The sequence below is a fragment of the Coturnix japonica genome, unplaced genomic scaffold (genome assembly GCF_054131305.1).
Source record: "Coturnix japonica strain WE unplaced genomic scaffold, WE-NBRP24 Scf054, whole genome shotgun sequence".
In the NCBI taxonomy this organism is placed as follows: Eukaryota; Metazoa; Chordata; class Aves; order Galliformes; family Phasianidae; genus Coturnix; species Coturnix japonica.
The window spans coordinates 942,779-956,423 of record NW_028188957.1 but is presented as its reverse complement, the minus strand read 5'-3'; the positions used below and the strand labels follow the sequence as shown (position 1 = coordinate 956,423).

At 58.0% G+C, this 13,645-nt stretch overlaps 1 protein-coding gene across 3 annotated transcripts in view; it reads right to left on the bottom strand.

Moving 5' to 3' along the window:
* Nucleotides 1-8,774: 8,774 nt before the first annotated feature.
* The window catches only part of DGAT1 (diacylglycerol O-acyltransferase 1), a 90,604-nt gene continuing 85,733 nt past the window's right edge, over nt 8,775-13,645 (bottom strand). Inside the window, exons 17-18 of one of the 3 annotated variants that reach the window (XR_014941028.1) lie at nt 9,836-13,056; nt 8,775-9,677 (exon numbers count right to left, since the gene is read on the bottom strand). Coding sequence is in view for 2 of the 3 variants with exons in the window: in XM_085533141.1 (XP_085389267.1) it covers nt 12,904-13,056 (153 nt within the window). In the remaining variant the exon portion in view is untranslated. Of the gene's footprint in view, nt 13,057-13,151; nt 13,478-13,645 lie in introns of those variants that run through there. The other 2 variants (XM_085533141.1, XM_085533142.1) reach the window with 2 other exon arrangements.

Below are 13,645 nucleotides of genomic sequence, written 5' to 3'. Positions count from 1 at the left end.
GTGTGTGGCTATGGGGCCATATGGGGCCGTGTGTGGCTATGGGGCCGTGTGTGGCTATGGGGCCATATGGGGCCGTGTGTCGCTATGGGGCTGTGTGGGGCCGTGTGTAGCTATAGGGCCGTGTGTGGCTATGGGGCCATATGGGGCCATGTGTGGCTATGGGGCCATATGGGGCCGTGTGTGGCTATGGGGCAGTGTGTGTCCATGTGTGGGGCCATATGGGTCTATGGGGCCGTATGGGGCTGTGTGTAGCTATGGAGGGTCCTATGGGGAGATTTGGTCCTTTGGGGCCCCCCCGCCATATAAACACGTTTAGGGACCCCAAATAACAGCAAAGGGGACCCTAAAAGACCCATATCCCATTATGGGACCCACAGCATCATATGGGGGACCCCAAATCCCATATGGGACCCCAAAACCACAATAGGGACCCACACATCCTATGGGGACCCCAAATCCCATATGGGACCCCCACCACAACTTATGGGGACCCCAAATCCTATATGGGACCCCACAGATTTACTACGGGGACCCCAAATCCCATATGGGACCCCCCTACAACTTATAGGGACCCCAACTTACATATAGGACACCCCCACGTTCTATGGGGACCCCAAATCCCATATGGGACCCCCAACAAATCCTATGGGGTCCCTAAATCCCATATGGAAACCCCCCACATCCTATGGGGACCCCAAATCCCATATGGAACCCCCCAGATCTCCTACGTGGACCCTAAAAGCCCCACACCCCCATCTGGGACCCCCAGCATCACATGGAGGACCCCAAATCCCATCAGGACCCCAAAACCTTAATATGGACCCTTCAATATTCTATGGGGACCCCAAATCCCATATGGGATCCCCCCAAGATATCCTACAGGGACCCCAAATCCCATATGGGACCCCACCACACATCCTATGGGTACCCCAGATCCCATATGGGGTCCCCAAATCCCATATGGGACCCCCTTGATCCCATAGGGTCCCCATATCCCATATAGGACCCCCCTTGATCCCATGGGGTCCGCATATCGCATATGTGGTCCCCATATCCCATATTGGACCCCCTTGATCCCATAGGGTCCCCAAATCCCATATGGGACCCCCTTGATCCCATGGGGTCCCCAAATCCCATATAGGACCCCCCTTGATCCCATGGGGTCCCCATATCCCATATGGGGTCCCCATATCCCATATAGGACCCCCCTTGATCCCATAGGTTCCCCATATCCCATATGGGGTCCCCATATCCCATATAGGACCCCCCTTGATCCCATAGGGTCCCCATATCCCATATGGGGTCCCCAAATCCCATATGGGACCCCCTCGATCCTATGGGGTCCCCAAATCCCATATGGGGTCCCATATCCCATATGGGCCCGCCCCCTCCCCCTCCCGCCCCATACCCGCCCCATACCCGCCCCACACCCGCCCCACACCCGCCCCACACCCGCCCCATAGCCGCCCCACACCCGCCCCACAGCCGCCCCACACCCGCCCCATAGCCGCCCCACACCCGCCCCATACCCGCCCCATACCCGCCCCACACCCGCCCCACACCCGCCCCACACCCGCCCCACAGCCGCCCCACACCCTCCCCATAGCCGCCCCACACCCGCCCCACACCCGCCCCACACCCGCCCCACACCCGCCCCACACCCGCCCCACACCCGCCCCACACCCGCCCCACACCCGCCCCATCCCCGTCCCACCCCACCCCGTCCCCTTTGTGTCCCCCCTCAATGTCCCATTGTCTCACAACGCGGCCCTGAATGGGAGCAATGGGACCCAGTGGGGGGGATGGGGGGGGACTGGGACGGACTGGGACGGACTGGGACGGACTGGGGGGGGGTACTGGGAGGGACTGGGGGCACTGGGGGGGAGTGGGAGGGACTGGGACCAACTTGGGAGGGAATGGGACGGACTGGGGGGCATTGGGGGGGGGTGGGGGGGACTGGGAGGGACTGGGGCAGACTTGGGGGGGCACTGGGAGGGAATGGGAGGAACTGGGGGGGACTGAGGGGGGGAAAAGGGGGGAATAGGGGGCACTGGGACCGACTGGGACGGACTGGGGGGGAATGGGGGGAACTTGGAAGGACTGGGGGGAATGGGGGGAGTGGGGGGGGATGGGGGGGACTGGGGGCACTGGGATGGACTGAGGGAGAATGGGGGGGAATGGGGGGAACTGGGGGGAACTGGGACCGACTGGGGGCACTGGGAGGTACTGGGAGGGACTGGGGCGGAATGGGGGGGAGAGGAGGGGAATGGGGGGGACTGGGAGGGGATGAGGGGGACTGGGAGGAGCTGGGGGCACTGGGACGGACTGGGACGGATTGGGGGGGGGGTACTGGGAGGGACTGGGAGCAATGGGACCGAGTGGGACCGACTAGGGGGAATGGGGGGGACTGGGACCGACTGGGGGGGATTGGGAGGGAATGGGGGGGGACTAGGAGGAGGTACTGGGAGGGACTGGGGGGACTGGGACGGACTGGGACAGACTGGGGGGGAATGGGGGGAATGGGGGGGTACTGGGAAGGAATGGGGGGGAATGGGGGGGACAGGGAGCACTAGGGGGGAGTGGGACAGACTGGGGGGGGGTACTGGGAGGGAATGGGAAGAACTGGGGGGCACTGGGGGGAACTGGAGGGAACTGGGAGGGGACTGGGGGGGAATGGGGGGGAATGGGGGGCACTGGGACCGACTGGGACAGACTGGGAGGGAATGGGGGGGGAACTGGGGGGGACTGGGGGGAACTTGGAAGGACTGGGGGGAGTGGGGAAGAATGGGGGGGAATGGGGAGGATGGGGTTGGAATGGGAAGGGACTGGGGGGAACTGGGACCGGCGGGGGGGGGGGGTACTAAGAGGGACTGGGATTGACTGGGACGGACTGGGGGGACTGGGGGGGTACTGCGAGGGACTGGAGGGGAACTGGGAGCACTGGGAGCACTGGGGGGTACTGGGAGGGATTGGGGGGGGACTGGGGGAGATTGGGACGGAGTGGGGGCAATGGGGGGGACTGGGATGGATTGGGGGGGACTGAGGGGGGACTGGGAGGGACTGGGGGGGATTGGGGGGGGGTGGGGGGGGATTGGGACAGACTAGGGGGGAATGGGGGGAACTGGGAGGGAATGGGAGGGACTGGGACCGACTGAAGGGGGATTGGGGGGGACTGAGGGGGGACTGGGACCAACTGGGATGGACTGGGGGGGACTGAGGAGGGAGTGGGGGGGAATGGGGGGGAATAGGGGGCACTGGGACGGACTGGGGGGGACTGGGGGGGACTGGGGAGGTTTGGGGGGGACTGAGGGGGGACTGGGAGGGACTGGGATGGACTGGGGGGGAATGAGGGGAGGCTGGGGGGAACTGGGAGCACTGGGGGGAACTGGGACATACTGGGGGGGACTGAGGGGGACTGAGGGGGGAATGGGGGGGAATAGGGGGCAATGGGATGGACTGGGATGGACTGGGGGGGGGAATGGGGGGACTGAGGGGGGACTGGGAGCACTGGGACGGACTGGGAGGGAATGGGACGGACTGGGACCAACTGGGATGGACTGGGGGGGGAATGGGAGGGGATGGGGGGGAATAGGGGGCACTGGGACGGACTGGGACGGACTGGGGAGGTTTGGGGGGGACTGGGGGGAACTGGGGGGAACTGGGAGGGGACTGGGGGGGGGAATGGGGGGCGCTGGGACGGATTGGGGGGGTACTGGGAGGGACTGGGAGCAATGGGACCGACTGGGACCCACTGGGGGGAATGGGTGGGATTGGGGGGGACTGAGGGGGGACTGGGACCAACTGGGATGGACTGGGGGGGACTGGGGAGGGAGTGGGGGGGAATGGGGGGGAATAGGGGGCACTGGGACGGACTGGGGGGGACTGGGGGGGAGAATAGGGGGGAATGGGGGGGAATAGGGGGCACTGGGACCGACTGGGGGGGACTGGGGGGGAGAATAGGGGGGAATGGGGGGGACTGGGGGGGGAATAGGGGGCACTGGGACCGACTGGGGGGGACTGGGAGGAACTGGGAGGGGACTGAGGGGGGATTGGGGGGAGAGACTGGGGGGGACTGAGAGCACTGGGCGCACTGGGACGGACTTGGGGGGATTGGGGTGGAATGGGGGGAGGCTGGGGGGGATTGGGAGCACTGGGAGGAACTGGGACATACTGGGGGGGAATGGGGGGACTGGGAGGGAGTGGAACGGACTGGGGAGGGGGTACTGGGGGAGACTGTGGGGGGACTGGGACAGACTGGGATGGACTGGGGGGGACTGAGGAGGGAGTGGGGGGGAATGGGGGGGAATAGGGGGCACTGGGACGGACTGGGGGGGACTGGGGGGGACTGGGAGGGGACTGGGGGGGAATGGGACGGACTAGGGGGGATTGGGGGGAACTGGGAGGGAATGGGAGCAATGGGACCGACTGGGGGGGATTGGGGGGAACTGAGGGGGGACTGGGATGGACTGGGGGGGAATGGGGGGGAATGGGGGGTGGCTGGGGGGAACTGGGAGCACTGGGGGGAACTGGGACATACTGGGGGGGACTGAGGGGGGAATGGGGGGGAATAGGGGGCGCTGGGATGGACTGGGACCGACTGGTACGGACTGGGATGGACTGGGGGGGGGAATGGGGGGACTGAGGGGGGACTGGGAGCACTGGGACGGACTGGGAGGGAATGGGACGGACTGGGACCAACTGGGATGGACTGGGGGGGACTGGGGGGGGAATGGGAGGGGATGGGGGGGAATAGGGGGCACTGGGACCGACTGGGACAGACTGGGATGGACTGGGACGGACTGAGGGGGAATGGGGGGGACTGGGGGGGGATTGGGGGGAATGAGGGGGGACTGGGAGCACTGGGACCGACTGGGATAGACGTGGGGGGGGTACTGGGAGGGACTGGGATGAACTGGGGGAACTGGAGGGGACTGGGGGCACTGGGAGGGACTGGGGGGAATGGGGGGGAATAGGGGGCACTGTGATGGACTGGGACAAACTGGGGGGAATGGGGGGGACTGGGATCGACTGGAGGGGACAGGGGGAACTGAGGGGGGACTGGGAGCACTGGGAGGGACTGGGACGGACTGGGGGGGACTGGGGGCACTGGGACATACTGGGGGGGACTGGAGCGACTGGGTGGGATTGGGGGGGGGGGGTTGAGGGGGACTGGGGGGAACTGGGGCGGACTGAGGGGGGACTGGGATGGACTGGTGGGGAATGGGGGGAATGGGGGGGACTGAGAGTACTGGGACGGACTGGGGGGTTGGGGGGGAATAGGGGGGGACTGGGAGGGAATGGGGGGGATTGGAGGGGACTGGGATGGATTGGAGGGGATTGGAGGGGACTGGGAGGGAATGGGGGGGGGACTGGGGGGAGTCTGGGAGCACTGGGACGGAAGGGACCGACTGGGGGGGAATGGGGGGGAATGGGGGACTGGGAGGGACTGGAACGGACTGGGGAGGGGGAACTGGGGGGGGCTGGGTGGGGACTGGGGGGATTGGGGGGGAATGGGACGGATTGGGGGGACTGAGGGGGGACTGGAAGCACTGGGAGGAACTGGGAGGGACTGGGATGGACTGGGGGGGAATTGGGGTGAACTGGGAAGGACTGGAGGGAACTGGGAGGGACTGGGGGGGGGACTGGGGGCACTGGGAGGGACTGGGATGGATTGGGGGCACCGGGACTGGGGGCACTGAGAGGACCCTCAGAGGGTCTCTGAGCACTGGGAGGGACTGAGACATACTGGGAGGGACTGGGACATACTGGGAAGGACTGGGAGGGACTGGGACGGGGCACTGGGCTGTACTGGGATAAAACTGGTGGCACTGGGAGCACTGGGCTGTACTGGACTGTACTGGGATAGAACTGGGAGCACTGGGCTGTACTGGGATATGACTGGTGGCACTGGGCTGTACTGGGCTGTACTGGGATAGAACTGGTGGCAATGGGCTGTACTGGGCTGTACTGGGATAGAACTGGTGGCAATGGGCTGTACTGGGCTGTACTGGGATAGAACTGGGATAGAACTGGTGGCACTGGGCTGTACTGGGCTGTACTGGGATAGAACTGGTGGCACTGGGCTGTACTGGGATAGAACTGGTGGCACTGGGCTGTACTGGGATAGAACTGGTGGCACTGGACTGTACTGGGATAGAACTGGTGGCACTGGGCTGTACTGGGCTGTACTGGGTTAGAACTGGTGGCACTGGGCTGTACTGGGCTGTACTGGGATAGAACTGGTGGCACTGGGCTGTACTGGGATAGAACTGGTGGCACTGGGCTGTACTGGGATAGAACTGGTGGCACTGGACTGTACTGGGATAGAACTGGTGGCACTGGGCTGTACTGGGATAGAACTGGTGGCACTGGGCTGTACTGGGCTGTACTGGGATAGAACTGGTGGCACTGGGCTGTACTGGGCTGTACTGGGCTGTACTGGGATATAACTGGGAGCACTGGGCTGTACTGGGCTGTACTGGGATAGAACTGGGATAGAACTGGTGGCACTGGGCTGTACTGGGCTGTACTGGGATAGAACTGGGAGCACTGGGCTGTACTGGGCTGTACTGGGATAGAACTGGTGGCACTGGGCTGTACTGGGCTGTACTGGGATAGAACTGGTGGCACTGGGCTGTACTGGGCTGTACTGGGATAGAACTGGTGGCACTGGGCTGTACTGGGCTGTACTGGGCTGTACTGGGCTCACAAACAGCACCTCAAGCCCCACCCCCTTAAATACAACCCCCTCGAAGCCACGCCCACTCCAAACCACGCCCCCTTCTTAACCACGTCCACTTTAAGCCACGCCCCCACGTCCACTTGAGGCCACGCCCACTTCTAAACCACGCCCAAAAAGGACACGCCTCGTCTAAACCACGCCCACTCTGTAACTACGCCCAATCAGGACACGCCCCTTCTTAAACCACGCCCCCCACTATAACCACGCCCAATCAGGACATGCCCCTGCTAAACCACGCCCACTCTGTAACCACATCCAGTCATGACACGCCCCTTCTTAAACCACGCCCAATCAGGACACGCCCCTTCTAAACCACGCCCCCCCACTATAACCACGCCCAATCAGGACACGCCCCCTCCAAACCACGCCCCCTCCCCATAGCTCAGCCTGTGGACCCCATGGATCCCATAAGTCATAGTGGTGACCCCATAGGATCCCATAAGTCACAGTGGTGACCCCATAGGATCCCATAAGTCACAGTGGTGACCCCATAGGATCCCATAAGTCACACTGTGGAGCCCATGGATCCCATAAGTCACACTGTGGAGCCCACGGCCCTTATTGGGGACCCCACAACTCAGGCCATTAACCCCATATCCCAAATTAGTGACCCCATACCCCGTATTGGTGACCCCATACCCCGTATTCGTGACCCCATATCCCATATTAGTGACCCCATATCCCAAATTGGTGAACCCATATCCCACAATGGTGACCCCATATCCCATATTAGTGACCCCATATCCCATACTGGTGACCCCATACCCCGTATTGGTGACCCCATATCCCACAATGGTGACCCCATATCCCATATTAGTGACCCCATATCCCATATTGCTGACCCCATATCCCATATTAGTGACCCCATATCCCATATTAGTGACCCCATATCCCATATTAGTGACCCCATATCCCATGTAGGTGACCCCATATCCCATATTAGTGACCCCATATCCCATATTGATGACCCCATATCCCATATCAGTGACCCCATATCCCATATTGGTGACCCCATATCCCAAATTAGTGACCCCATATCCCATATTAGTGACCCCATATCCCAAATTGGTGACCCCATATCCCATATTGGTGACCCCATATCCCATATTGGCGACCCCATATCCCATATATAGTGACCCCATATCCCATATATAGTGACCCCATATCCCATATTAGTGACCCCATATCCCATATTGGTGACCCCATATCCCATATTGGTGACCCCATATCCCTCATTGGTGACCCCATATCCAATATTAGTGACCCCATATCCCACAATGGTGACCCCATATCCCATATTGGTGACCCCATATCCCATATTAGTGACCCCATATCCAATATTAGTGACCCCATATCCCACAATGTTGACCCCATATCCCATATTGGTGACCCCATATCCCATATTTCTGACCCCTTATCCCATATTAGTGACCCCATATCCCTCATTGGTGACCCCATATCCCATATTGATGACCCTACATCCCCCATTGGTGACCCCATATATCATGTAGGTGACCCCATATCCCTCATTAGTGACCCCATATCCCACATTGGTGACCCCATATCCCTCATTGGTGACCCCATATCCCATATTGGTGAACCTATATCCATTACTGGTGACCCCATATCCCTCATTGCTGACCCCATATCCCATATTGGTGACCCCATATCCCTCATTGATGGCCCCATATCCCATATTAGTGACCTCATATCCCTCATTGGTGACCCCATATCCCTCATTGATGGCCCCATATCCCTCATTGGTGACCCCATATCCCTCATTGATGGCCCCATATCCCATATTGGTGACCCCATATCCCATATTTGTGACCCCATATCCCTCAATGGTGACCCCATATCCCATGTTTGTGACCCCATATCCCTCATTGATGGCCCCATATCCCATATTGGTGACCCCATATCCCATATTGGCTACCCCATATCCCATACTGGTGACCCCATATCCCATATTTGTGACCCCATATCCCTCATTGATGGCCCCATATCCCACAGTGATGACCCCACACCCCACTGGAAAACAAGAGAAACCCTTTAATGATTCCTTATTGGACAGAAGGTTAAAAAGTGGCAGTAGGGGACCACGGGGGGTTGGGGTGGGTTGGGGTTTTTAGGATTTTGGGGTAGTTTATGGGGTCGATTTTAGGGTGGGGATTTTTGGGGCCAGTCCATTAAAGTGCCGTAATCAGCAAAGAGGCTCAGAGCGCCCCCTACAGGCAGGGGGGGGAATTGCATTGATCTGCCGCCATTCGGCCCTTCCTTCATTGATCCGCCTCCATTCATTCATTAATTGCTTCCTTCCTTCATTGATCCGCCTCCATTCATTCATTAATTGCTTCCTTCCTTCATTGATCCGCCTCCATTCATTCATTAATTGCTTCCTTCCTTCATTGATCCGCCGCCATTCATTCATTAATTGCTTCCTTCCTTCATTGATCCGCTGCCATTCATTAATTGCTTCCTTCCTTCATTGATCCGCCTCCATTCATTCATTAATTGCTTTCTTCCTTCATTGATCCGCCTCCATTCATTCATTAATTGCTTCCTTCCTTCATTGATCCGCCTCCATTCATTCATTCATTGCTTCCTTCCTTCATTGATCCGCTGCCATTCATTACTTCCTTCATTGATCCGCCGCCATTCATTCATTCATTGTTTCCTTCATTGATCCGCCTCCATTCATTCATTCATTGTTTCCTTCCTTCATTGATCCGCCTCCATTCATTCATTCATTGCTTCCTTCATTGATCCGCCTCCATTCATTCATTAATTGCTTCCTTCCTTCATTGATCCGCCTCCATTCATTCATTCATTGTTTCCTTCCTTCATTGATCCGCCTCCATTCATTCATTCATCGCTTCCTTCATTGATCCGCCTCCATTCATTCATTCATCGTTTCCATCCTTCATTGATCCGCCTCCATTCATTCATTCATTTCCTTCCTTCATTGATCCGCCTCCATTCATTCATTCATCGTTTCCTTCATTGATCCGCCTCCATTCATTCATTTGTTTCCATCCTTCATTGATCCGCTGCCATTCATTCATTAATTGCTTCCTTCCTTCATTGATCCGCCTCCATTCATTCATTCATGTTTCCTTCCTTCACTGATCCGCCTCCATTCATTCATTCATCGTTTCCTTCCTTCATTGATCCGCCTCCATTCATTCATTCATCATTTCCTTCATTGATCCGCCTCCATTCATTCATCGTTTCCTTCCTTCATTGATCCGCCTCCATTCATTCATTCATCATTTCCTTCATTGATCCGCCTCCATTCATTAATTGCTTCCTTCCTCCATTGATCCGCCTGCATTCATTCATTCATGTTTCCTTCATTGATCCGCCTCCATTCATTCATTCATCGTTTCCTTCATTGATCCGCCTCCATTCATTCATTAATTGCTTCCTTCCTTCATTGATCCGCCTCCATTCATTCATTCATTGCTTCCTTCCTTCATTGATCCGCCTCCATTCATTCATTCATCGTTTCCATCCTTCATTGATCCGCCTCCATTCATTCATTCGTTTCCTTCCTTCATTGATCCGCCTCCATTCATTCATTCATCGTTTCCATCCTTCATTGATCCGCCTCCATTCATTCATTCATCGTTTCCATCCTTCATTGATCCGCCTCCATTCATTCATTAATCGCTTCCTTCCTTCATTGATCCGCCTCCATTCATTCATTCATCGTTTCCTTCATTCATTGATCCGCCGCCATTCATTCATTAATTGCTTCCTTCATTCATTGATCCGCCGCCATTCATTCATTAATTGCTTCCTTCCTTCATTGATCCGCCTCCATTCATTCATTCGTTTCCTTCCTTCATTGATCCGCCTCCATTCATTCATTCATCGTTTCCTTCCTTCATTGATCCGCTGCCATTCATTCATTCATCGTTTCCTTCCTTCATTGATCCGCCTCCATTCATTCATTCATCGTTTCCTTCCTTCATTGATCCGCTGCCATTCATTCATTCATCGTTTCCTTCCTTCATTGATCCGCCTCCATTCATTCATTGTTTCCTTCCTTCATTGATCCGCTGCCATTCATTCATTCATCGTTTCCTTTCTTCATTGATCCGCCTCCATTCATTCATTCATCGATTCCTTCATTCATCAATCGGTGCTCAGGGGGGTTCCGGGGTTGGGGGGGGGGGGGGGGGTCGTTATTGGAGTGGGGTGGGGGGCTAAGGGGGATGTTTCGACTGTCCCCCCCCTCATTCCCCCCAGCAGATGATGGCCCCCCCCACCCCATATTCATTCATTCATCAGTCGGTGCTTGGGGGGGCTCCGGATTCGGGGTTATGGGGGGGGGGGGAAGGGTGTCATCTTTGGAGTGGGGTGGGGGGCTAAGGGGGGGGGCCTCGGCTGTACCCCCCACCCCCAACAGATGCTGACCCCCCCCCCATTCATTCATTCATTCGTGAATCGATGCTCGGGGGGCTCCGGATCCAGGGTTATGGGGGGGGGGGTCGTCGTTCGGGTGGGGTGGGGGGCGTAGGGGGGGGTTTCGACTGTCCCCCGCCCCAGCCCCCAGGAGTCTCTGCCCCCCCCTTAATTCATTCATCAATCGATGCTCGGGGGGGCTCCGGATCCGTGGTTATGGGAGGGGGGGTCGTCATTGGAGTGGGGTGGGGGGAGTGGGGGGGGTCTCGGTTTTTCCCCCCTCACCCTCAACATACGCTGACCCCCCCCCCCCCCTCATTCATTCATTCATGAATCGATGTTTGGGGGGCTCTGGATCCGGGTTATAGGGGGGGCGTCATCATTGGAGTGGGGTGGGGGGACAAGGGGGGGGTCTCAGTTGTTCTCCCCCCAGCCCCCATGAGTCTCTGCCCCCCCCTTAATTCACTTATCAATCAGTGCTCGGGGGGGCTCCGGATCGGGGGTTATGGGGGGGGATCATCGTTGGGGGGGGGGGGGGGGGGGGTAAGGGGGGGGTCTTGGCTGACCTCCCCATTCATTCAATTCATTCATTCATCAATCAGTTCTCAGGGTCTTTGGATCAAGGTTTGGGGGGGGGGTGGTTCATCATTGAGATGGGTTGGGGTTATTAAATGGGGGGGGGGGGTCTTGCTGTGCCCCCCCCCAGCCCCCTCAAGGGGTTCCATCCCCCCCATTAATTAATTAATTAATTAATTAATTAATTCATTCATTCATCAATCAGTTCTCAGGGCCTTTGGATCAAGGTTTGGGGGTGGTTCATCACTGAAATGGGTTGGGGTTGTTAATGGGGGGGGGGGGGGGGTCTTGCTGTGCCCCCCCACCCCCTCCCCTGCCCCCTCAAGGGGTTGCCCCCCCAAATTCATTCACTCATTCATTCATTCATTCATTCATTCATTTCATTCATCAATCAGTTCTCAGGGCCTTTGGATCCAGGTTTGGGGGGGGGGGGTTCATCACTGAGATGGGTTGGGGTTACTAATGGGGGGGGGGGGTGGTCTTGCTGTGCCCCCCCCAGCCCCCTCAAGGGGTTCCATCCCCCCCATTAATTAATTAATTAATTAATTCATCAATCAGTTCTCAGGGCCTTTGGATCAAGGACTGGGGGTGGTTCATCACTGAAATGGGTTGGGGTTGTTAATGGGGGGGGGGGGGGGTCTTGCTGTGCCCCCCCACCCCTCCCCTGCCCCCTCAAGGGGTTGCCCCCCCAAATTCATTCATTCATTCATTCATTCATTCATTCATTCATTCATCAATCAGTTCTCAGGGCCTTTGGATCCAGGGTTGGGGGGGGTGGTTCATCACTGAGATGGGTTGGGGTTATTAATGGGGGGGGGTATATATTGTGCCCCCCCCCCAGCCCCCTCAAGGGGTTCCATCCCCCCCATTCATTCATTCATTCATTCATCAATCAGTTCTCAGGGCCTTTGGATCCAGTTTTGGGGGGGGGGGGGCCTTCATCACTGAGATGGATTGGGGTTATTAATGGGGGGGGGTCTTGCTGTTTACCCCCCCCCCTCGCCCCATCAGACACTGCTGTCCCCCCCATTCATTCATTCATTCATTCATTCATTCATCCATTCATCAATCAGTTCTCAGGGCCTTTGGATCCAGGTTTGGGGGGGGGGGTGGTTCATCATTGAGATGGGTTGGGGTTATTAATGGGGGGGGGGGGGTCTTGCTGTGCCCCCCCCTCACTGTCCGCCCCCCCCCTCGTAGTTGAGCACGTAGTAGTCGTGCACGTACATGAGCACAGCGATGGGCTGCCCGATGATCAGCGACATCCACACCGCGGCATTGCCGTAATTACCGCGAAGGAACCGCGACACGAACCACGCCAGGGGGATCTGGGGGGGAAATAGGGGAGTTATGGGGCAATATGGGGCGCTATGGGGTCAGTATGGGGCTCTATGGGGCACTATGGGGATCTAGGGGGGGATAAACGGGAGTTATGGGCAATATGGGGCACTATGGGGTTACAATGGGGCTCTATGGGGCAATATGGGGCGCTATGGGGTCAGTATGGGGCTCTATGGGGCACTATGGGGCTCTATAGGGTGCTATCACGCACTATGGGGCTCTATGGGGCAATATGGGGTGCTATGGGGCACTATGGGGATCTGGGGGGAAATAGGGGAGTTATGGGGCAATATGGGGCGCTATGGGGTTACAATGGGGCTCTATGGGGCTCTATGGGGCACTATGGGGGCAATATGAGCGCACTATGGGGTCAATATGAGACCGCGACACGAACCACGCCAGGGGGATCTGGGGGGGATAAAGGGGAGTTATGGGGCAATATGGGGCGCTATGGGGTCAGTATGGGGCTCTATGGGGCACTATGGGGCTCTATAGGGTGCTATCACGCACCATGGGGCTCTATGGGGCAATATGGGGTGCTATGGGGCACTATGGGGATCTGGGGGGAAATAGGGG